Source organism: Neovison vison, chromosome 6 (assembly GCF_020171115.1).
Source record: "Neovison vison isolate M4711 chromosome 6, ASM_NN_V1, whole genome shotgun sequence".
NCBI lineage: Eukaryota > Metazoa > Chordata > Mammalia > Carnivora > Mustelidae > Neogale > Neogale vison.
In genome coordinates this window covers 179,307,135-179,332,984 of record NC_058096.1, presented here as the reverse complement: position 1 = coordinate 179,332,984, position 25,850 = coordinate 179,307,135, and the positions used below count along the sequence as shown (strand labels likewise).

At 38.6% G+C, this 25,850-nt stretch overlaps 1 protein-coding gene across 7 annotated transcripts in view; it reads left to right on the top strand.

The window, feature by feature from the left end:
- The window catches only part of CNTN4 (contactin 4), a 952,026-nt gene that overhangs the window by 872,966 nt on the left and 53,210 nt on the right, over positions 1 to 25,850 (top strand). For all 7 annotated transcript variants that reach the window (XM_044253128.1, XM_044253130.1, XM_044253132.1 and 4 more), the window contains one exon: positions 2,162 to 2,289. In XM_044253128.1, coding sequence (XP_044109063.1) covers positions 2,162 to 2,289 — 128 coding nt within the window. The remainder of the gene's footprint in view (positions 1 to 2,161; positions 2,290 to 25,850) is intronic.

Below are 25,850 nucleotides of genomic sequence, written 5' to 3'. Positions count from 1 at the left end.
TTATTGATTTTTTCTCTTAGGACATTTATTTATTTACTTGTCCACTCTGCTACGTGTCATCCTAGGTTCTAGTTCCTGGAGATTAAGTCATAAGATAAACATGGTATGTGGCCTCAGAAAAGCTCATATGCCAGGTGGCAAGTAAGACAGCTAACAAGTAAGCAAAATTTCTAGTTGTGTTTGATAGGAAAAAAGCAAAGTGGCTGCCAGAAAAGAGAATAACAAATTAAAATATCCACTTTAGAAATATGAGCCATAAGAAAAGCGCCACCTCTAAGGTAAGGTGCTGAGAGGGTGAGAAAGTGGTCGTTAGGTCCTGAGACCATGGCAGGCAGAAGAGCACAGAGAAAGGCCCTGAGATGGGAAAGGGTTCCAGACACTGCAGGGACTTGCAGAAGTCCTGTGTAATTCTAGTTCATTGAAAGGTAAAAAGAAGAGAATGAAATAAGTAGGCAAGAGAAAGGCAAAGGCCAGATCCATCAGGCCTTGTAGCTTCTAGAACAGAATTTACCGATGGCAGTGGGGTGCAAAGAAGGATCTTTAAGGCTGAGCAGTGATGTAATCTGATCTAGCTTTTAAAAGGATCATCTGACCACTGACCAAAGAATGTATCTGAGGCACGAGAGTAAAAATAGGCATATCAGGGACGCCTGGGTGGCTCAGTTCGTTGGACGACTGCCTTCGGCTCAGGTCATGATCCTGGAGTGCCAGAATCGAGTCCCGCGTCGGGCTCCCAGCTCCACGGGGAGTCTGCTTCTCTCTCTGACCTTCTCCTCACTCATGCTCTCTCTCATCGTCTCTCTCTCAAATAAATAAATAAAATCTTTTAAAAAAAAATAGGCATATCATTTAAGAGGCTGGTGATAGGCCAGGTGAGAACAGGGGAGCAGAAGAGATAGAAAGAAGTGGGTAAATTTGAAGGATAGAGTAGAGGTTCAGCAGACAGTAATCTTCAATGAGCCATCTGTGTCCATTTTTTTATTTCTCTGGCTGGTGTCCCAGCCAGGCTTCATGAACTACTCAACTCTGTACCTTCCTCTTCTGCTATGTCTTAGGTCATGTTGAAGATAGGGTTCTCTAGAATCCTCCCTGTTCCAGTTTTGTGCCTGTCAGTACAAGTGTTTCCATCCCAGGTAGTGGAGATTTGTTCCTAATTATGGACCCTAAGATGTGCCATCCACGTTTGCTGTTCAGCCAAAGCCATACCATGGTGTGGGATTTTTTTTAAAATTCACTTCTCGCATCTCATTAAAAATGTATGATATATGTCAGAAATAAATATACTTAATAACTCATTTCATTTAAGCCACCAACTAGAAGAAAAGCTTTTTTGAAGATTATTTATTTATTTATTTGACAGAGATGGTGGAGGGAGAAGGAGAGCACAAGCAAGGGGAGCAGCAGGCAGAGGGAGAAGCAGGTTCCCTGCTCAGCAGGGAGCCTGATGCAGGGCTCCATCCCAGGACCCTGTAATCATGACCTGAGCTGAAGGTAGATGCATAACTGACTGAGCCACCCAGGCGCTCCAGAAGAAAACATTTTCTTTTTTTTTTTTTTTTTTAAGATTTTTTTTTAATTTATTTATTTGAAAGAGATCACAAGTAGGCAGAGAGGCAGGCAGAGAGAGGGAAGAGGAAGCAGGCTCTCCGCGGAGCAGAGAGCCTGATGTGGGGCTCCATCCCAGGACCCCGGGATCATGACCTGAGCCAAAGGCAGAGGCTTAAACCACTGAGCCACCCAGGCACCCCCAGAAGAAAACATTTTCAGTGAAGATGTGTCAACTGGCCAATCAAGAGATTTTTTTTTTTCCTTATACCTCAATAGTGTTAAGACTAATGGTGATCAACAATGAGCCTTCTCTATGCATAATGTGGTGAGAATCACCAAAGACAGAGAATGGTTACAACCTATCTAGTATTTCCAACATTTATGTCAACAGAATGCTGAGACCACTTTAGTAAGAAAAGTGTTGAAAGTCCTAAATATGTCACGTGTCTTAATTATATTTATGAATATGTAGACAAACACCCTGAACAAAGATGAGACTGTCAAGCAATCTAGCCGTGATTTATAGTTTAAAAGATGACGGAATGACAGACACCATTTTCAGTTAGTCATATGAGATAAACCTACCGTTTTGGTTTATTTGTTTTAATTTCAGAATTACCATTTCTGAAGATGGAAGCCTCAAAATTGTCAATGTGACGAAATCAGATGCTGGAAGTTATACCTGTATAGCCACTAATCATTTTGGAACTGCTAGCAGCACTGGAAACCTGGTAGTAAAAGGTAATGACTAACCCAGAGCACACATACATTGGTATACCTGTCCTCGTTTCTAGTAATGCGATCTATAGGCGTCGCATCCTTCATATTAATATGTACAGATATCACTGTGTTGCTAAATTAATACATCATGCCAAACATGATATGATTAAGGATTCTTAGAGAACTGTTCATAATGAATATGATTGAAAGGCTATCTTATTTCAGAATCATCCAATACAATTTTGAGAATTACAGCCATTGTATCTATTATACTGTTGTAACTAATGTTATCTTCAATCCTTTAATTAAATTTCTTTCAAGTCTCTGTAGATTTGAAATTCATGTCTAGGAACACTGTGCTAACAAATTAAAAACCCATGACTTGAATACTATTTTTAGCAAACATTGTTTAAACAATGACATTGGCTATTTTTAAAAAGAGCTGCCCTGGTTATTCAGAGATATGGATATGGATTATTACACCAGTAAAGGGATTTGATCATCTCTGTGCTTTGCTTTAGTCACCCTGCCAACCTTCTCCATCTTAAGGAAATAAAATTTTCCACATACCTTAGTCTGGATGCTTTATAGTATATGACAGAAATTCCTTTATTGCTGTTAGCACAGCACATGATATGAGTCTGTTCTTAACACCAGGTTGATGGGATGGGCTGAAAGCACTAAAATGCAAGGGATGAGACTTTAATTTACATTTTATTTGCATTTCTATTACTTTCTGTCTTGAAGAGTTGTAGAGTTTTTGAGTTGAAGGGATCTTGGCAACCAGTGATCTGACTGAGGAAGATAAGACTCAGGTTGGTGACATTCTCAAGGTCACCAGTAGTAGAAGACAGATGTTAACCCAGGAATCCTGATTGTGCATTCTGCTTGGCTGGTTCTGTTTACTGCACCAGGAAATCTTGTTAATTCAGCTGCTTTTTTTAATAATAGATTTATACAAAATAGATATTTTTCTATAACTGCTATAGATGACCACATCATATTATTTCCTTCTTGCCCATTTATTTGTTGCTCTCTCTCAGAAATAAGAGAACCTACGAAAAACAAAAATATCTATTTTATCTATCCCAATTTTATTTTAAAGAAGAAAGCCAAAAATGACCTCATTGCATATTTTGGGGTCATTGGAAGGTGGAAAAATACTATCATTTGGATAAGACTTTTTATTATAAACAACATCTATGCATGTAAAAAAAATGGAAGGCCAAAAGTTAGAAGTAAATTTGTATTTAGATTAACTCCACTTACCTCAGTCAGTTAATGAATCACTCAGAGGGATAGCATGGGCATAGGACTATATGTTTACTCTATCTCACAGTGCAGAGGAAAAAAGAGGTTCAATAGTATTAGTAAATCAAAATTTCAGCTAGAGGTCTTTGCTAACGTGTGGCTTTCTTGGCTGCAAAAGGAAACAGTTACCAGCTAGGATCAGGAGGAGTCCCAAGGTTTCAGAGTTGTTAATGGCAAAGCTGGTACCTAATTATAGATTATTTGCTAGTTATGGAGATAAAAGAGAATACTAGGCAGCAGTCTTAGGTAGTGATCAAGAGACTGAGTGTGAGGCAGAAAGATCCGGCTTTGAATCTCATTTCTGTCACTTACTAGCTCTGTGACCTTCGACTAGACAATTTACCCGTGTGGGGATAATAGTATGCCAACTGCTTTGGGTTGTTTTGATGACTGCGATAATCCACCATAAGTGCTTAACATAGTGCCTGGCACTTAGGATGTATTAGTAGTTTTTTGGTTGTAGTTGTTTGTATTTTAATAAAATGGCTAAACATACATTCTAAATCTTATTGAAATGAACATTTATGAAGTTGCCATCGCCGACTTATTAGAGTAATTAGCAAAAAGAAGTGAGCCTGCCACCAAAAAAAAAAAGCTCAAGAGTGTGAAAGATTATAAACACCTAAGCCTAAAAACCATTTTTTGCTGTTCTGTATTGCAGAAAGTGAGGTATTTTTGCATGTAGTTACAAATTATATACTGTGTTTGATCAGCCTCCTTCTCATAAGGATTTCCTTAGTTCTCAAGATGGAGGACAGAGGGAGCTCCTAGGTAGCTCTGTCGGTGAAGCAGCTAACTCTTGATTTCAGCTCAGGTCATGATCTTAGGGATGTGAGATCAAGACCCATGTAGGGCTCTACACTAAGCTGAGTGCTCTGTGCTGAGCTGAGCATGGAGCCTGCTTGGAGTTCTCTCTCTCTCTCTGTCCACCCTCCTGGCCCCCATTTTGTGCATGCTCTCTCTCTCTCTCTCTCAATCAATCAATTCATTCTTTGAAAAGATAGTGGACAGAAAGGAATATCCTCTGATTCCTATCAGAGTTCATATCCCAGCAATATGGGCAGTCCGGAAACTAACTATCCAGATGAGTCTCTGCTGCTCGTCTTGTACTGAATGATGGCACAGAACTTGCCATACATCAATAATGAAATATGCAGTGGTCACCCCATGTTTTAGGTGAATATAAATGTTGCTGAGGTAGGGACTTCTAGCTATTTTAAGAAATTAAAATACTTTATTTCTAGATTTCTAGTGAAATGTAAATGGTGATTATCCAAGTATAGTATAAGGCATAGTTTTACTGTTGTTTTACTGTTTTCTTTTCAATTTTAGTAATTTATTTGCTTCTTAAAATGTGTATTAAGAAAAGTCTAATGTTCCATTCATGGCAATGATTTAAAAAAATCTTTTAAAATATATTTAAGGGACACCTGGGTGGCTCAGAGTGTTAAAGCCTCTGCCTTCGGCTCAGGTCATGATCCCAGGGTCCTGGGATCAAGCTCCACATCGGGCTTTCTGCTCAGCAGGGAGCCTGCTTCCTCTCTCTCTGACTGCCTCTCTGCCTACTTATAATCTCTGTCTGTCAAATAAATAAATAAAATCTTTGAAAATATATATATATTTAAGAAGTGAGTCAATATAAAGAAAAATATTAAGTATGAATTATTATACAAGGATATGCAAAATCATAAAGATGGGATATGAAGATTGGGAAACATGATGTAATGGCATTTTTCAGGAGAGTTTTAGCATACTTATTTTTCAGGAGAGTTTTAGCATACTTATGGACAGGACTTAGAAGGACATATGACAGGATCACCTGTTTTGCTGAGACACATGGAATACTTCAAAACTGAAATTTCCTAATAGATGGGGAAAGAAAAAGACCAGGGCAGGAAGAGAAAGAAGGCAGATACCTGTAGGCAGGAGCCCCAAGGTCGTAGTACAATGGTTCCTGCTGGGAGGAGTTCATTTATTTAGAAGTAGTGCTTGCCTGATGGTATTCTATTGCAGTCGGGTTTTGTGCAGAGGTTCTCTGATTCTTATATTATTCTTATAGGTGAGATGGGGGTGGGGGAAAGAAATATGAGTTTTATCTGATCCATATGTTCACAGAAGTTAGCAATCCTGTTACTTCTGGGAAGGTCAGAAGGTATTGGAGAGAACATTTATCTGCCGTTGCTTGGTTCTGAGTCCCATTAACATTAATGGGAAGAACACGTGTGTGCATAGGGCATCCAGACCACCAGGTCTCTGTGAAGGACATTAACATAAACTGAGAAATGCAATTTAGAAATCTGCCCCATAAAGCACGATAAAGGCAGAGAAAACCATTCTGAACTCCACGTGAACTGTGCCAAGTACTGAATCGCACATCATAATGCTTCAGCCCTGTACCTTTAATGTAAATGTAACAGTTTAGCCTGAAATATGACTGAGCACTGTATTTTAATTCAATTTTGAGATCTACAAAGGGACTAATTTATCAGAGAAGGTGTTCTCTAGCCTTAAAATGTGCTTGTATTCATTTTGATCTCCTCATACATAGGATTAAAACACCGTGAAGGTCAGACATCAGAACACGTCTTTTCTAACCTTTTTATAATCATTCTGTCATTAACAACGCTTCTAAAATCCAATGCTCTTCCTCCTCACCCCACCACCATGTTTTGAAGGCAGGCCAAAGATAGTGTCAAATACAGGGTCAGTAAGTATGGGGGAGGAGAAGGAAGGGATAAATCTACTACAGCAGGTACAGGAGGTTTAAAATAAATCTCTGTCAGGCAACCATAAAATGGATAAATATTCAGATTATGTATGAGCAAGATTCCAAACTGCAGAATTCTGACAGGTGCCCAGGGGGCTCTTGATTATCATCCCATCATCTGAATTTCTAAATCTCACTGATTTTATTTTTTAAACTAGGTATAGTATATTTGGGTGAGCTGTTTGATTTGAAGCAAGTACAGGTCTCATGTCAGACCCCTGAATCCTACCAGAAAGCATAATATTTGACCTTTCAATGAAGATGAGCTTTAGCAATTGTCGACATCATTAAGAACTATATGGAGGGCAGGCTGCATCTACATGCAATATTGTACTTACTAATTCATTTTTATCTCTATAGCAGAGTAAAAGGCATGCCATTTCGCATGACATAGCGTCCTTGCTGTACAGGTTTCATATGACAGCTATTTTAAAGTAGTACTCCCATGGGGCGCCTGGGTGGCTCAGTGGTTAAAGCCTCTGCCTTCGGCTCAGGTCATGATCCCAGGGTCCTGGGATCAAGCCTCACATCGGGCTCTCTGCTCAGCAGGGAGCCTGCCTCCTCCTCCTCTCTCTCTCTGCCTGCCTCTCTGCCTACTTGTGGTCTGTCTGTCAAATAAATAAAAATCTTTAAAAAATAAAAAATAAAGTAGTACTCCCAAAAAAGAGCAACTTGGAGCATTTGTCTTAAATGTAGTTCAACAAGATAACTGTGGTAATAGCAACCCTAGCTTCTGTTGATCCCCTCCAGGGCTGAAAATGAAATGCAGAGCTTTAAGCTATGGATGTTATCGTCATAGTTGTCTTGTTGAACCACAACCCAAATGACCTTGGGTAAGTCTGTGGCTGGTGATTCCAGATGATACAGTGAGAAACCCTGCCCTACATAAGAGAACTTTGTACACATAGCAAGTGAAAGTTCAATAGAATGCTTAACAGAAATACAGATTTCCAGTGCCCTAGCCTAATCTAAATCTTTAAGGATAAGCCCTGAAAAATAAAGTTTTTAAAGATTTATTTATTTATTCACGAGAGAGAGTACAAGTTGGGGGAAGGGCAGAGGGAGAGAATCTCAAGCAGACTCCACGCCCAGCATGGACCGCCAGGAGCCCCACACCGGGCCTGATCTCACAACCCTGGAGATCATAACCTGAACTGATATCAAGAGTCAGACACTTAACCAGTTGTGTCACCCAGGCACCTCCCAAAATAAATATTTTTAATAAACACCCTACTTGATCCTGATATACACTATATTTTGGGGAGTTGGCCAACTATGGCCCATGGGCCAAAGCCAACTAACCCCTTTTTTTTTTATAGCCCAGGAGCTAAGAATGGTTTCTACATGTTTAACTGGATGAAAAACAAAAAGAATAATAATAATTTCAGACATGTGAAAATGTTACAATATTTGCATTTAAGGGTGCATAAACAAGGTCTCGGTGGAACACAGCCATGTCATTCGTTTACCTACTGACTGTGGTTGTTTTTACCCAATAGCTGAATCGAATAATCATGACAAAGACCATCGAACATGCAACAACCTACATAATATCCTCAGTGTTGATTCTTGACCAGCAAAACCTAAAATATTTGTTATTTAGTCCTTTCCAGAGAAGCAAAAACAAGAACAAAAACTTACTGATCCTCTCTTTTTTGACCTTTTTCCTTTCCCAGACAGATCTCCAAAATGTGATCCAAGGTGTTGCTTAGCCAGGTTATACAGAACAGGGAATTTCAACATCTCCTTGAGTCTGATTACAAGCTGAAATTGGTGGGGATATGTCTTTCACAAGACCTTAGCCTCACCCCGGTATCAAAAGGAGGTTGACCTATGAGGCAGTCAGATCATTGATTGGGAGAAAGGAGAAAAAATACTTGGCAGACACTAGAACAGCGTATTCAGTCCGCTTCTGTAGGAATGAGGACGCCTCACACTGCTGGAACCAACTATTAGGCGAGGGAGACTCCTAAAGCACAAAACGTGTCAACTGGAGTTTATCAAGATATTTATCTCTTCCTGAACTTTTCACTGTCACCAGCCTAAATCAGTTTAACTGTTCACATTTAGTTTACACATCTCGCTGATTGCAGGTTGTTCTTTCACTGTTTTGTTTTTTCTTTTTAAGTTGTCCTAGGTGTACATGTTACCCTGTTTTCATTTGGGTTTTAGAAGATTTCATAATAAATCAGTAAATAAAATAATTTTAAAAAATTTAAAAGTAAGTAAAAAGATTAAAGTTTGTCTATTTGGTACACAGAATTACTTTTATAATAAGAAAAACATTGTACTTTAACTATCTTGATAGAAAAAAAATTAATCTCGGTAGCATTTAACTAAGACCTTATATATTTATAACAATAAATTCTTTTGTATTCTCATTCTCCATTCCTGCAAAGTAAAGATGCTCCTGTGACTTTACTCAAGAGTTTAATGGCTCTCCTCATTGCCAGAATGCTCACTGTCCATCCCATCAAGAGTTTATTTACATTTAGAAGAAGAGAATGCATACATATAATGGACCAAGACTAACAAGTTTTACATCATTATCTGTAGTGTGCCCTATAAAATACTTCTGTTTTAACTGTAGGACCTTGAGGAATATCAACCTATCCATGCATAGCATGACCGACACAATAATGTAGAGTCTTCTCAATTGGAAACTTTCTTGAAAGTGAGTTTAAAACAGCCCACATCTTCTATGTAAAATTATTCAAGGCTTTATCCATATTTGACTGGGGATCAATCAGAAATCAGTAACCAGCAATGACATTTGGCTGCTAACCCACAACGAAGGCTTTTAACATTGGGCCCTTATAACAGAATACATTTCAACCTAATTAGGTGTCTTCCACTGGAACCAATTATTTCTAGGCAATAATTAAGGGTCTTTCTAATAGGATTAACGCAAATTCTGACCCAAGGCACCTAGAGTAGGAAAAGTTTGTTGTTAAAAGTGCTAAATGCTAATTATGTTAGGTCCCTGGGTAGAAGGACAATGGCCAGAATATTTCAATAGTAGATCCTGTTAAGTCTGAGACCTGCCACAATGGAGCTGGCAACAGTTAACTAAGGAGAACCCTAAAGAAAAGTTAGATAAGTGTATCTCTTGTTCCTCCTGTATTCACAGAGCATAACATAACCTGGAACTCTTTCTGCCAAGACATGAAGCCAAGATCTTGATGAAAGAGAGCATTATTATTTCCCCTGACATTCCTTTGAGCCCTAATGAGAGTCACATAGACGTAGCGAATAGTGTGCCTTTAGCAACATCAGTCATGGATAAAATGACTCCCCCTTTTGTCCAATACTTTTTGTAAAAGAGCTTCTCACCTTTTATAATGTTAAGGTTTAAGTTTGTGAAGAATGCCACTGAACATTATGTCAAAAACTGAAAGAAAAGAAAAGAAAAAAAAAAGATTGCGTACCATGACAGTCTACTCTGACTCCATCCTGCCATCATTTCTTCATCCTTGATAGAGGGAGGAAGTAATTTCCGTGCCAACTCTGCCCTTTCGCAGGCAGACATCTATACTGAGGCAGGCTTCACATACTTGATTTTGGTATAAAAGACACACTGTTGGCCAACAAGACTCCGAAAAAAATCTCAATTTCACTAGTAATCAGAGAAATGCAAATGTAAACACCAGTGTGATAGGATTTTTTACATATGAAATTGGCAAAAGATAAACATCAACAAAACCTTTTGTTAATGAGAGTGTGAAGAGAATACTCAAACACTCACTGTAAGTAGGAATACAAACTAGAATAGACACTGCAGAGAGAATAACATTGCAAAAGAGATGTTTCCTTGGCACATCAATTCCATTTCTGGGTGTCCACTCCAGAGGAGATTCCAGGTGTTTTGAGGTAGACTTGCAAAGATGTTCGTTATGTTGTTTTTTGTAGTGAAAAACAAATACATAAGCAAAATAAAAAATAACACAAAAACCATTATTTCATTTAATGCGTATAATTATATTTAACATAAAATTAGTAATAGAAAATAATACCATATAAAGTTTAGAAATAAAAATACACGCTCAGGGGCACCTGGGTGGCTCAGTGGGTTAAGCCTCTGCCTTGGGCTCAGGTCATGATCTCAGGGTCCTGGGATCAAGCCCCGCATCAGGCTCTCTGCTTAGAGGGAAGCCTGCTTCCTCCTCTCTCTCTGCCTGCCTCTCTACCTACTATCAAATAAATAAATAAAATCTTAAAAAAAAAATACATGCTCAGCATAAACATCAACTCATGATAGTATTTGTCAGGGGAGGGAATCTGGAGTGACCTTGTATCGGAGGACCTAACCTGTGTTGGTAGTATTTATTTGGGTAAAATTTTAATATATATTCAGAGGGGAGAAGGCTAGAAAAAATGTTAGAGACTGCTGATTCTAGAAATGGGGATATGAGTACTGGTAAATTCTCCTTGTTAGTCTTACATGTATAATATCTCAAATTAAAAACACCAGGTCAGAATTCTACAGCATAGTAAGATATTGTAGTCAAAATCATCTAAGTGGTAGATCTGATTTTCTACTTCTCCCCCAGATATTCTAGAATAAATAAAACCTTATTACTAGTGATATTTAACCTTTTGAATCCAAAATTGTCTTTTAAAGAAAAAACTCTACTATAGAATGAAATAAATGGGTTAGTTCCTAATGAATACTTACCAATCAAAATAAATAAAACAAACAAACAATAAAGGCAAACAGAATATGACTCTGGCTTCATTAAATGTGAAACACATAATTAATTTCTTTTCCAGCAATTCAAACAGACTTGTGTTGTACTGATTCAGTTTAATTGAACTTATTACCACAAGCAGATAATAAGAAGTATATTGAAGATATCCATCTGGCTTGAACTGAAAACCTCACGTTTCATTCTTCATGGCTGTCATCGGCCGTACTAATTGCCTCATTTCAGCTCTTTTACAATCAGTATGATTTAGCTATTAATGTGATAAAATTCTTACTCGAGAGGAAGTTGATATTAAAAAGCATAGATCTCTGGCCTACCTCTGCTACCACTACTGAACACAGCCCCAGCGTTATTAAAGTTATATATTTTTCAAATACATAAATAAGAACCCATCTCTCTCTCATGCATATAGTTTTAGGTTACATCTATCATCTTATATCTTGCCATAGAGCTCTTTCCCTGCTAAAGGAAAGAAGTGGTTTATGTTGAGCTTTTCAGTTCATAAAATGTTTAAAGATCAATGTGGTTTGTTTTCAGCTATGGTATGTTTTCTTTTTTATAATTTCCAAAGCTGAAATAGATTTTAAATGGGTAATTGTGTAATAAATAAAAAGGAAAGTAAGATTAAGCACTTTTATCTTCTGTTCCTAAATATCAGAACTTCCTGTGGTTTGAGAATGATGTTTTGTGGCATTGGATGGTCAGTCTCTCTCAAGAGCAGAGGGGGGTGTGTGTCTGTGTGTCTGTGTGTGTCTGTTTTTTAAATCCTCCATCTCCTTGTATTTTAGAGGTGGTCCTGTGGGGGAAGCAAATGCTTGGTTCTAGTGCCGAAAAGGAAGGTTTCATCTATTACCAATCCGGAACCAGAAAAGAGATCTGTCAGGAAAATTCATGAATGATTTCACCTTCCTTTCTTGGCGTTTGTTTCCTGCGCCAGAGGCAGGAGGGGGGGGGGTTGCTCTCCCAAAGGATTAACGCCACCAAACCATAATTGAATTTCTCTGGCTGTCATAGGCAATCACATCTAAGAAAACCTCCCAAAAGACTGTAGGCCTTTAGGTTAAATACAGAATCTGACCAAGATGAAGGCAAGTTAATTAACATTTCCATCATTTCTCTCTGATTTACTCTAGCAAGATTCATTTCTAAAAGGTTAAAATGGTTGTCTCTTTTATGCAGCCATTTGAAGAGCCAAAAGTAGGTTACTGGTTATAGGAGAAGAAATGTAAGCAGAACATTTAGATCATAGTGGCTTTTTACATGGCCTTCTAGCAGTTCTATAATCACTGTGCAAAAGTGCAAGACACGTTATTAAATGAATATTAGCAATATTGACTTTGAAAGTTTCCCATATTCAAAAACATGTCACCTATTGTCATATTAACTCCCCCCTCCCTTTCTATCTCTTCAAAAGTAGAACTCATTATAAGTCCAGCTTGGATTTTTCCCAGAAGAGTAGGATCCAAAAGGTCTAATCAGAGGTGCCTACTCTTCCATATCTACTTTCATAAGGCTAGCCTATATGCCTTCCAATATAACATGTATACGTCTCTGTTGGCTTTATCTACGATATAAGTAAAGTATCTGGTCACCATGGTATTCACCCTTAACACCTCTTGATGGGTAAGGCAAAGAAAATTAAGTATAATTTTAAAGACCAGTATAGTTGATAAGAAGACATTCTGATACAGTCCAAATATGAGAGAATAGTCAAAAGATACAAATGACATAGTTGTCACCCTCCCTCTATGGCACCATGGGCCATGAACCACAAGCATCAGAATTGCCTACAGGTTTTTTAATAAATGCACATTCTTGAACCATGCCCTGCTCTGATGAACAAAAATCTCCAAAGGTGCAACCTAGGAATTTTTTGTTTTAGTACGTCCTCCAGGAATGCCTTGGCTGCAAGCCTAAGAGCTCACAGTTTAAGAGTGGATCTTGATAGGCATAGAGATAGAGCTTTGTTGAAAATGTAGAAAGAACATGAGCCTGGGTGGTTCAGTTGTTAAGCATCTGCCTTCGGCTCAGGTCATGATCCCAGAGTCCTGGGATTGAGCCCTGCATTGGGCTCCCTGCTCAGTGGGAATCCTGCTTCTCCCTTTCCCATTCCCCTAACTTTGTATTCTCTCTCTGTGTCAAATAAATAAAATGTTTTAAAATATATATATATAGAAGGAACAAAAAGGAAGGAATGAAGAGGGAATTCACTGGGGCGATAAAAGTGATAATTGAACTGGGAGCTAAGAAATGAAGAAGAGCTCACCAGGTTAAAAAAATATAAAGGTAATATCAGACAAAAGAAATTTATCTAATAGCCAAAAGGCATAAAAGCTCCCAGTGTGTTTAAGGAAAACTGAGCAGAAAGGTGATATGGGAACACATCCAGAGAAGAGGTCCCTGAAACACTCTTGACCATATTTTAGGAACTGTGGACAAAGGGGAGGAAATATTTTGGTTTTCTTTTTAATGGAAAGAAAACATATTCTATCAATTATACCTACATGATCTTGATACCAACATTAAGGGAAATTTTCCATCTTCTAAGAGGATTTAGAAGGGAAAGTAGTTATCACAAGCATAGGATTTCTTAAATTCTTTTTCAAGTGTCAGATAATCCATGTTATTTATAGAAATATTAGGAAAAAAGATAATCTCATTCACAGAGAGTCGCTTAAATATTTTTTACATTTTTTCCCAGAATGATATCTAGGCATGCGTGGTGTGTGTGTGTGTGTGTGTGTGTGTGTGTACACATGTATATTTAAATCTACATTTGGCCCTTGAACAATGCAGGAATTAGGGCCACCAAGTTCTGTGCAGTCAAAAATCCACATATAACTTTTTTTGTAAAGATTTTATTTATTTATTTGTCAGAGGGAGAGAGAATGATCAGCAGGCAGAGAGAGAAGCAGGCTCCCCGCTGAGCAAAGAGCCTGATGTGGAACTCGATCCCAAGACCCTGGGATCATGACCTGAGCTGAAGGCAGCCGCTAAACCAACTGAGCCACCCAGGCATCCCCACATAAAACTTTTAACTTCCCCAAGACTTAATAGCCTACTGCTGACCAAAATCTTACTGATAACAAAGGCAATTACCACACCTTTTGTATGTTATATGTACTGTATATTATATTCTTAAAATAAAGTAAGCTAGAGAAAAGGAAGTATTATTAAGAAAATCATAGGAAGGGCACCTGGGTGGCTTAGTGGGTTAAAGCCTCCGCCTTCTGCTTAAGCCATGATCCCAGAGTCCTGAGATCAAGCCCCTCATCTGGCTCTCTGCTCAGCAGGGTTCCTGCTTCTCCCCCACCCCCTCTGCTTGCCTCTCTGCCTACTTGTGATTTCTGTCAAATAAATATATAAAATCTTAAAAAAAAAAAAGAAAAAAAGTCATAGGAAGAGGAAATCCATTACAGTACTGTTCTGTATTTATCAAAAAAATACTGGAAGTGAACCCACACAGTTCACTCATGTTGTTCAAGGAAGTGAACCCACACAGTTCACTGGGGCCCGTGGTGGCTGAGTTGGTTGAGTGTCTCACTATTGGTTTTAGCTCAGGTCATGATCTCAGGGTATCTAGATAGAGCCAGGGCATTGGGCTCCAAGCTCAATGCAAAATCTGCTTGAGATGCTTTCCCTCTTCCTCTCCCCACTCCCTGCTCCCTGAGCTAACTCTCTCTCTCTCTCAAATCAATCAATCAATCAATAAAATCTTTTTTAAAAAAACAGTTTTAGTTGATTATAAGATTGTTGCTGAGTCAGCAAGTCTTTTTTTTTTTTTATTCTTTTTTTTAGGCAAATTAAATCTATAATGTAATAGAGTATCCAAAATATGAGAGGGAAAAAACTACCGTAGTAATGATGAAATACTGGGAAAGGACTATGTTTTTATTTTAAGACTGACAAAATTTGAAATCAGCCTAGAGGAAGACAGCTGGGCTGATGGCACGAGGCAGAGCTGAGGAAACTGAAGCTTGAAGCTGTTGAGGCTACAGAACAGGACTGGTGAAGTGAGACGGATAGGTGGTGTTTTCAAACACCAGCAAACTCAAACTCGAGTTAGCCAGCAAACTCTAGGTGACAGCAGGGGGCAATACCAGAATAGGTGGGTGGTAAGCATTAAAGCAGAGGATATTGTCCTGTGTTCCAGAAAAAGAAAAGGTTTCAAATCATTAAACCATGCAAAAGATAAAAGTAGTGATTTTTCCATTATTGGTAATGATCAGTTTCAGACTGGACCTATTTTCTGGGGAAACACTGCAGAAAGAACGCAGGCATCAGATGGGTGTGTGTGGTCTGAGTGGCCTGCCTGTAAGGGGCATTTTCTAGTTATTTTCGCATTCTCACAGCCCACTTGGGTGACCTCAGTAATAACCCATATGAACCTCCCAGCTCTGAAATGTTCTCATTCTGCAGTTTTGTGGTTTTAAAGACTTATTTCTGCCCTTTGTGTTTTTCTACTCCTGAGCAAAATCATGCCCCAAGGTAGAATTCTATCACATTGACTTAATTTTTCTTTTCTTTTTTTTTTTAAGATTTTATTTTTTTATTTGACAGAGAGAGACACAGCAAGAGAGGGAACACAAGCATAGGGAGAGGGAGAAACAGGCTTCCCGCCAATGCGGGTCTTCATCCCAGGACCCTGGCATCATGACCTGAGCCCAAGGCAGACACTTAACAACTGAGCCACCCACGTGCCCTGACTTAATGTTTCTCATTGCAGACTCTTTCTGATTTTTTTCTTCCAGTCTGAATTTATTCATAATCTGTAATGCAGTATGGGTTGAAAAGGTTATTCTGGTAATTATGGATAGTATATTCTTAAAACACATTCCACTAAGGGAACTTCTATTATATGTTGGAATTTGAGAAGTTCAATAAACAATACCTTTGTCTGCTGCCTGAGGTTTAAACCTCTTAGGTAAGTCAGGTCAGGCAGATGGCAACTGAATGTCAGCTTTATTACGGTGGAGCTGATAAAAGAGAATGTGGCTAGGTACACAGCCATCGCCAGTTTCCTAGTGCTGAACTCCAGGTTTGGTAGACTTGGATCACTGTACAACCTTAAGTCTCTGTCCCTACAAAACTTACAGAATGGGAGAATCAACCCATTCTATGTGCTTATTTCACACTTCCAGGAGGAAGAATGGCGTAGAGCCATGAATTCTCCCTCCACCTCCAGACTCCCCTTTGAATAAGGTGGAGGGAGGGAGGTGAGAGGAATAGCAGGAAGGATCCACCATGTTCAAATGTCAGCTGTAGACCACAGGTTGCAATGTGGTGGCTCTCATGGCTAATTTGACTTGAAACCAGAGATTTGTTTTGTTTGTAAGTATGTTTAAAACTTCTGAATCAGAGAACCGTTAGAAGGGGGAATCATGTATTCTTTAAACTGACCCCAGGTCTCATTATTCCTTATTGTCTCCTATCTCCATATCACACGTGATACTATCAGGCCCTCTGTAAGCACTTGACATACAGTATTAAGTGGGTCTTATCGCTCTGTGGAAATGCTGGCCTTTCGATTATTTTCAATTATTAAATTATTAAGTAGATGCAAACTGAATATGATGGAGATATGAGAAAAAGAGGATGAAAATGCAGTGTTTCTAGTCATTCTATTTATAATTCTGTACATGATTCTGTTCTAAATCTACATTTTACTCCCACATATATGCCAGAAGGTTATCAGTGGGAAGAGAAATTCAGTTATCTGAATGGACATAGTCTTCTCAGGAGCAGCCAGTGGTTAATTGGGACAAGAAAACACAAGTCATTATCTTTGAGAAATCTGAAGCAAATTGAGGCAGGTTGTCACCTCTCACCAGGAAACAAATTAGTCCTGTCTTTAAAAAGACTCTGCTTTCTCCAGCTGCTGACTGGGGATTCCTGTCAACTGCCAAAGAAATAGGGAGGATGTGGATTAATGGTACTAAAATAGTGGTCATGAAATACCCGTAAACTCACTTTCTCATTTTCATGAATATTTTTAATTGATTTGACTGGTGTGTTTGAATGACAAAATTTGTGCTAAGCATTAGCTCCAGAAGATCAGGGTGCCATCTTTCAGCCGAAATCATTAGTGTACTAGTCTGTTTGGGAAAGCTCTGGGAATAGAGGAAAAGCCATAATTTATATACAAAATAGCTCTTTCCCTTAGCTAACTTATCTTCATGGACTCCCTGCCAGCCTGGTTGGGGAGGAGGGGGTGGATTGTAATGCAAAAAAAAGAGAGAGAGAAATAATAAAACAGTAACAACATGCTGGGTTATAAAGGTTGTGAATAATATAAAACTTGAGAAGGTATGACCTACTTTTCCTGAATTTTGTGAATATGGGAATGATTGCAGTCTAGTGGAAAGAACGGTGACCTGAGGTTCTGCCATCCTGGGTTTTGGCCCCAGGTCTGTTATCAGCCAACTGTGTAACACAAAGTAGATCTTATCATTCCAGACTCCAGTTTTCTCACCAAGAAAATGAAGAATCTTGGACAGAGAGAGTTAAGACATCTCCAAGTTCTAAAGCTCTATGATTTCATGAAGAAATACTTAATTGGATAAAAGCCCTTTAAATTCCAATGTCTTTTTTTTTTCCTAACTCAACAACAACAAAGAAATCCAAAGGTACTGTTATTCAGGCTCCCAAAGAAAATGAGATGAAATCTTCCATGTGCAGGAGATTTGTATTGTACGAACATTTATTTTACATGAATTCAGTTTATGATCCCTGAAGGAAAAAGAAAAATTACCATTTAAGTGGTGCAGACAATTTAACCAACCAGTTCATCCATAAGTACTTATGAGATAAGAATCTGAAAGGACACTGGGCTCAGTGCACCTCATTCTTCATGTACCTCTTAAAATATGATCATCTTGCCACACTGAATGGGATTCCAGTGTTTGATGACATGTTGATTTTACAGTATGATCACCAAACACAAGCCAGCCGCTTCTACTGGCCGATAGCCAAAGAAAGAGCTAGAGATAAAACTGTCTCATTTGAATAACATATTGATTCCAAAGTGGTAACTTGTTGTGGAATTTTTAAGGGCAAATTTTAGTATATAAAATTTTGTTTTAAGTACTGCCTTTAAAACTGAGTCCCATGTAGATCTATCAGAAAGCATTTAAAACTTGTATATGAATGTTCATAGCCTTATTACTGTTAATTGCCAAAAGTGAAATCCACCCAAATATCCATCAGCTGATGAATGGAAAAACCAAAAATGGTCTAACCATACAATGAATTATTATTTATACTCAAAAAGAAAGAAAATACTAATAAATCCTAGTGATACTTGAATGAACCTTGAAAACATGCTAAATGAAAGAAGCCAGACACAAAAGGCTACATATTATATGATTCCATTTATATGAAATGTCTACAACAGGCAACTTCATAAAAACAGAAAGTGGATCACCTGTTATCAGAGGATGGACGTAAAGGAGAATTGGGACTGACTCCTAATCAGTACCAACTTTCTTTTTGAAGTCATGGCACATTATGGACTTAGTGGTGATGGTTGTACAAATGGTAAATATGCAAAAACCAGTAAAGTGATGCCTTAAAAGGGTGAATTCTTTGTTATGTGAATTATATCCCAACTTTTAAAGATTTTTTTTTTTAATTTCATAGATAGAGATCACAAATAGGCAGAGAGGCAAAGAAGAGGAGGCAGGCTCCCCGCTGAGCAGAGAACCTGATGTGGGGCTCCATCCCAGGACACTGGGATCATGACCCCAGCCAAAGGCAGAGGCTTTAACCCACTGAGCCACCCAGGTGCCCCAAATTATATCCCAACTTAAAAAGAAAAAAAAATAAAATAAGTAGTGATCTCTTTCCCACACTAAAAAGAAGGAAGAAAGAAAAAGAAAAGGAAGGAATAAAGTAAATTTACCAGCTATGATTCAGGAATCGTAATTTCTAGAGAATGGCATATTCTTGGGGAACATCATCTTTATGATTCTTACTTAGGTGCTTCTCCCCATCCCAGATGTACTGTGGTAACAGCCTTCCATGTACTCTCAAAGATGTCACTGGGCAATAGTGCCTCCCTAAGCCTTCCACTCACTGTGGCCTCACAGACTCTTGGGCACACTTCCTCTCAATTCCTGTGACACCATGCTGGATATTGAGAGCAAGGTGTTTGGACAGAGAAGTTTCCTGGTATGTCCAATATAATCCACTTGTTCCCTTCTCTACTAATGCATTGCAGGGGGAAACTATGGGCTTTGCAGATAGACAAATCAGGTTCAAATCCCATTGTCACTTACAAGCCATTCAAAGTGAACTTATAAAATGGGTATAACAGGACCTATTATACAGACCTTGGGGGAAGACTAAATTAGAGAATGTATTTACATTAATTAGCACAGATCAGCACTCAATTTGTTATTCCCTTGCCTATGCCATCACATACTTGGCTTCAGAAATAAAGTCTTTCTGACGTGCTGATTCTATCTTTTCCTCTCAGTCAGAAAATTAAGATAATGCTTTAGAGTACTTGGTACAATATTTGTCTATGCAGTAAGCATATTATGAATGTTAGTTATCATTATTATTATCATTACTATATAGATGGGTAATTCAAGGCTTGAAACCTCTAGAAAGTTATCTAGGAAATGCTCTAAGCCACCCTATAGCAGGAGTGAGCATTGCTGGCTGTGTCACTAGGTTGAGTTGATTCCCTGGAAGCCATCTTTGTGAGACACGAGGAACAGAAGTGATGTGTTGGGCTCTGAATAATATAAATCCCACCAGTTATGTTGACCAAGGCAAGGCTTAGTGCCATGGTGCTGTTCCAGCTGCACTTAAATAACCTTCACTTTAGCCTAGGTCATTTGTCAGCCTGGGTGAACTTGACCAAAACTCATAATGTCTCTGTGCCCCAATTTCTAATTTAGAAAATAAGGCACATGGGCTTCATTTATTTATGTATCTATTTGTTTTCTGTTGTTTTTTTGTTTGTTTTGGCCAGTGGGCTTTGATAATGTTGTACCTCCAGAATTAGGGTATGTTTCTCTATGTATGTGTGTGTATACATGTGCATGCAATTTTTTTATCTTTCATATTATATTCATACTATTATAATACTATGAGGAACCTGGATAATTTTTCTCTATATGTTATAAAACTCTCCTCCTACCACCTCACTCCCTTCTCATCCTTCAGATTCCAGATCTCCCCAGAAGCCCCTTCAGAAATTTCTGAATATCCCATCAAAAGAAGTGTCTTTCTATTATTTTCTATTACAGTACCTTATATATTTCTTCTGTAATACTTTCAAAATCTAAACATGCTATGTTTGTTTTGCATACATATGCATCCATTACCTGTAAGCCTAACAAGAATGTAACCTTTATGAACATCAGAACTGCTGACCTATATCCACAGTCTTTAACACATCCCTTGTACATATTAGGTGCTCTGTAACTATCTCGTGAGTGAAAGAATGAATGAATGAATGAATGAACAAACGAATGAGCTACATATTCAGGTCTCCTTTTGCAGCATATTAGAATCATCCTGTTCTCAGTTGATTCATAAATTGGCCCAACTGGAAAAACCCTTAAATATTTTGGAAGAGATGATCTCATGTCTTCAAGCCCCTTCCTTTTGTAGAGGAAACTCAAAAGGGGAAATTCCACATCCAAACTAAGGCCCAATAGGCTATGCCTCTTTCTACTATTAACATGTGGCCTCCCAAAGGAGCTCAGCAAATTCTTGTTAAAGTAACAGCTGAGAAAATTAATAAGTTAATAGAGCATGAGGAAATAGAGGTTCTCAGCAGGGCACAGTGAAAGGGGTATGGGCTTTGGTGTCCTACAGCTTGGATTTGTATACAAACTCTGGCCCTTATGAGCAGCTCTGTGATCTGGGACAAATTAATCTTTAGCAGTTTGCGTTTCTTCCTCTATAAAATGGGAAGCCCTATGTGATGCAAGAATTAGAATTTTGTCTGCAAAGCACCATTCTCTCTGTAAATGCCCCTGGCATTTAGTAGGTACCTTTAAATGATAGTCAATATCATTGTGTTTCTATTTCTTTCACTGCCTGCCCCCCATTGCCTCAGCTACCATTTATCCAAGAGAAGTGCCTCAAACTGCTTAACTTTGTATCCTACTATGGTTCCCTAAAAATGTACCAAAACTCCAGCAGTGTTTCTGTAGCAGCACTGAGGTCTGAGAGATTAGTCACTCTCTTTCCAGACAAAGTAAATCATTACTTTATATCTACTTCTTATATTTATGTTGTTTACCATTGTGCATGTATTATAAAACCCACAAATCAATGCTCTCAGCAGGCGAAACTGTTCAAACCTGCAGAATGTCTTGTTTTGTACTAGGTTTTGACAAACCAGTATCTGCCTGCCCTGAATTCTGTTTTCTGAGCGACGGTGATTTGGGCAGCTGGGGTCTATGATTGATCTCTGAGTGACTTGTACTTTATCAAGGAACAGATATGATTTCCCATGTATCTGATTAACCTTCTCTGTAAGATTGCCATCATTTCTGTAATGCCAGCGGATTATTCTGTGCTCAGAAAGATGGATATCAGCTCCTTTTAATCAATAGCCTACAAAAGGTGTCACCTGGCTATGCCTGTGGTTAATCTATAATGTCTGACTGAAAGGGTGCTGTCATTTGTCAAATAACCTGGGTTAATTTAAAGCGTCTAGGAAGTAAAGTTGCCTTTATTTTAAAACAGTATGCAGAACAATACATTAGGTTAGTAAACTGCATGCTTGTTTTCTGGATGATACCCTATTAGAAAGAGAGAATACCAAGCCTTATCCATCTCCATTACATAGGACTGGCTTGGTAACAAATACGTTCACAGGGGATCAGGAGAGGAGTAGAGGAAACAATAGATTCTGTGCCAGCATACCAAAATGATGAAGTACCACTAGGCTGTCATATAATTTTTCATCCAAACTGGAGTGAACAGGACAGGATGCTATTGATAGACTGGGACAACCAATAAACCAGGACTGTCCTGAGGAAGCAAGGATACACGGCCACCCGAAGTCATACTGTCCTCATGCTGAGTAAGTGGGATATTTCGAGTTGATGATGTGTTCGTGGTATAATTCTCCTCTGGGTCCGAAAGCCCTGTAGGGTATAAACTAACCATCGCTTATTACTCGGCCATGTATAGTATGCAGAGATCCATGGTTGAAATCATAGCTCCTACTAGAAGAGAGCTGTTAATTCTTGGGACAGATCATCTAAATCAAGTACAGACAGTTTTCTGTCTACGCTAAGATCCTTTTTCATTGTCAGTTTAGGGAAAATGCCACTGCCTCATACTGAAATCTCAATTTGGAGATGCAGCGAGTCAAGCAGAAAACTGCCATTCTCCCAAATGAGCACTGGGTGACAGAAGGAGAAATCTGTCGGCCAGCAGTTTACCTGCACGGATCCTCCCAAGGAAACAAATGAGAGTTGAATTTTTGGACACTCATAACATCAGGCCAAAGAAGCAGGTTTTCCATGGTGAAAACTTTGGGATTCTTATATAAAAGTTGACAACACCCCCAACTCCTTAAGTAGGATTAGGAGGATTCAAATAGGTAGAGCTGTGGGCTCCTTAGCGTGGGCTTTGAAACCTCCCTTCAAAGCCAGATGACATCACTTCTTCTCTAAGCTTCTGACTCTGCCTTTGTAAAAAGAGAATGGTGCCCACTTTTAGGAGTTGCTCTGAGTCTTCAGTGAGGTGGCTTTATGTAGAGTACTAAGCTTATGACCTTACACATAGAGACACTGCAAAATGATAGACCTTTCCCCTTCTAGAGGCAACTCGCTGAACTGTCACAGTTAAGAGCACCCACAGACCCAGGTTCAAGCCTCCCTTCTACTGCTTACTCATTTTGTAAACTTTCTGAACCTCAGTTTCTTCATCTTTGAAATAGGAATATCAGTGTTCCCCTGACATTAGTTTGTTTTCTCCATTTTAACTTTTCTCCATAGTTATATGAAGACAAAGAGTGAAGAAAGAAATCGTCCTAAAAGACTTAGTACGAGAAACATAATCCCTCCTGCTCCCCTTTCCCCTTTCTCAGAGGCAACCACTTTGACTTGGTTTTTTTTTCCCCTCTTGGTTTTGTATTGATTATCTTATCTTTAAATAATATGCTTATCTCTCTTGATTCTTCTGTTTTAGGGATTGTCTTTTGCCTTTCAACTCTCTTTCACACATGCCCATCGTCTTAATATAAATACATCATAATTCTGATTAGACTTTAATCCATAATTACATAATTATGACTATGCAGTGCTATTCCTGAGTAAGCAATGAAACAATTACTTCGCTTTTCATTTTTACTACATCTTTTTTATTTCTGTTTGTTTACTTAGTTTCTGTATATATACCACTGATTCAAACCCCAAACTTTTGACCCATTTGCAAATTTTTAGAAATATTATTAACCACATACTATAAAATATCCATCTAGGATGTATCTTCACCATTTTCTTGAGAATTCCTCTCAAATCTTCCCTATTTTGGATTGTCTCTTGTTGGGGACTTGTTTATTCCTTTATTTCTTGAAGCATACCCTGCAGTTGTTTCCTGAAAAGCACTTTGATTCTCTCCAAGTTTCTTTCTTTTACTGTCACACTTAATTATAGTTTGGTCGGGAATAGAATTTTAGGCTAGAAGGAATTTTACTTCTGAATTTTGAGGTAATTGATCCATTGTCTTACAAATTCCGACATTTCTATTAAATCTGAAATAATTCTAATTTCTGTTCCTTTATATATGACCTATTTTTCTTTTTGTTTTTCTCTCTCTCTCTAGACATGTATTGATATTCATCTGCATTGTTCTGAAATATCATAATATTGTGATACATCTAATTAGGTTTAATTAATTATGTCTCATCTCATTTTCTGTTTTCTGATTGATACTGTGTAGGCCTATTTAATTTGGAAACATATGTCCTTCTGTTCTGGGAAATTGGGGGTTGTATTTGTTGAGAATTTCTTTCTTTTATTTTTTTAAGATTTTTTTTTTTTCTTTTGACAGGAGGGAGAGATCACAAGTAGGCAAAGAGGCAGGCAGAGAGGGACTGGGGGTGGGGAGAAGCAGGCTCCCTGCTGAGCAGAAAGTCCGATGTGGGGCTCGATCCCAGGACCCTGGGATCATGACCTGAGCCGAAGGCAGAGGTTTTAACCCACTGAGCCACCCAGGCACCCTGAGAATTTATTTATTTCCTTTTTTTAAAACCTGTTCTTTTTATAGATAAGATATAGATAGTGGTTCTATAATTTTATCTCTTATCCCTCCTATTTTTTTTTTAAAGATTGATTCATTGATTTTAGAAAGAGAGAGACCATAAGTACTAGGCAGAGCGTAGATGGAGAGAATGTCCCAAGTAAACTCCCCTCTAAATGCAGAGCCCAATGCGGGGCACAACGAGGGCTCCACCCGGAGCTCCAACTCATGACCCCCCAGAACATGACCTGAGCTAAACCAAGAGTCACATGCCTAACCCAACGTTTCCACCTAGATGCTCCATCATTCCTATATTTTATCTCTTTGTGGTTTTGTTCTATACTCTAGAACTTTCCTAAGCTTTCTTTTCTAGTTACTTTTCATCTCAGTTGTTTCCAGGCAAACAAAGACAAATGACCAGCCTATACTCACATCGTACCTGCTGAAGCAGCATTTCCAGGAAGAAATTCATGGCGACAATAAAGCAGTAGTTGGAATACAAGCCCCCTATTGTCCATGACATTCTGGAACAACTAAAAGATCTAAAAGCAACTGTAAGATTACAAGAGGTGGTGCTGAAGCTTGGGCTTTAGGGTTTCAAGCTGAAGGATTATGGAAGCACAGCCTCTCTCTTGATGTGATCTGCAACCCAGAAACCAAATCTGTGGCTGCTGGCATGTGAGCAAGTGGCAGGAACAGCATGTCAGAGTTCACCGCTGGGGAAGTATTGCACTTCTACCCCTGTCCCTGGCATGGTCTGGGGCTGGGGACCAAGAATTAGGGTTGAATAGATTGATTGCCTTAAGCACTGGGCCATGGCTAGTTTCCATGGGACAGTGCGTAAAGCCTCCTCCTTTTTTAGAAGCCAGCCTCCAGCCCATTAGTCTTTACCACTTAATCTCTACCACTCAATTATTATGTCTCAAATTTCTAAGAACTCTCTTTTAGTCTCTGAATGTTCCTTATTTGTAGTATTGTTTTCATGTCGATGCATGAATTCAATATCTCTTATTTCTCTGAAAATATTAATGATTGATTTTCTTTACTTACCTTGGGTCTGATCTTTTATGTTAGAAGCTGTCTTCAGATGTCTAGTGATTCTGGGTTGTTGGCTCATACTGAAGGAAGAGGCACTAAAAAGCTAACTTGAAGCTATAAACCTATGGGTAAAGTTTATTGACTATGCAATCAATATGACTAACCCACTTCCTTGGGGAATCCCCCCAACACACACACACACATGCATCCACACACACTCCAGTATTTTTAAGTCTTTCTTTTTGGGTTGATCACAGTCCCCAGAGAAAGAGTATTTAATCTCCTTCTTGAGAGCAGAGATCTCACTGCCAGTGTTCTAGAAGCCATATTGACAAGTGAGTTAGGAATCTTACCCTTCCCTACATAACTATGTACAAAATCCCTACTACGTTCATTTAAACCTGTTTTCTCTGGCCCAGAGACCTTTCTGGGTTATCTTCTTGGAGAGAAAAAAACCAGTATACTTTTGGGGTAAGGAGGGTTAGTCACCTGGTTACGTAGAAGAAAAAAGTTCTGGGGACTTCATTGATTCTAAACAACAT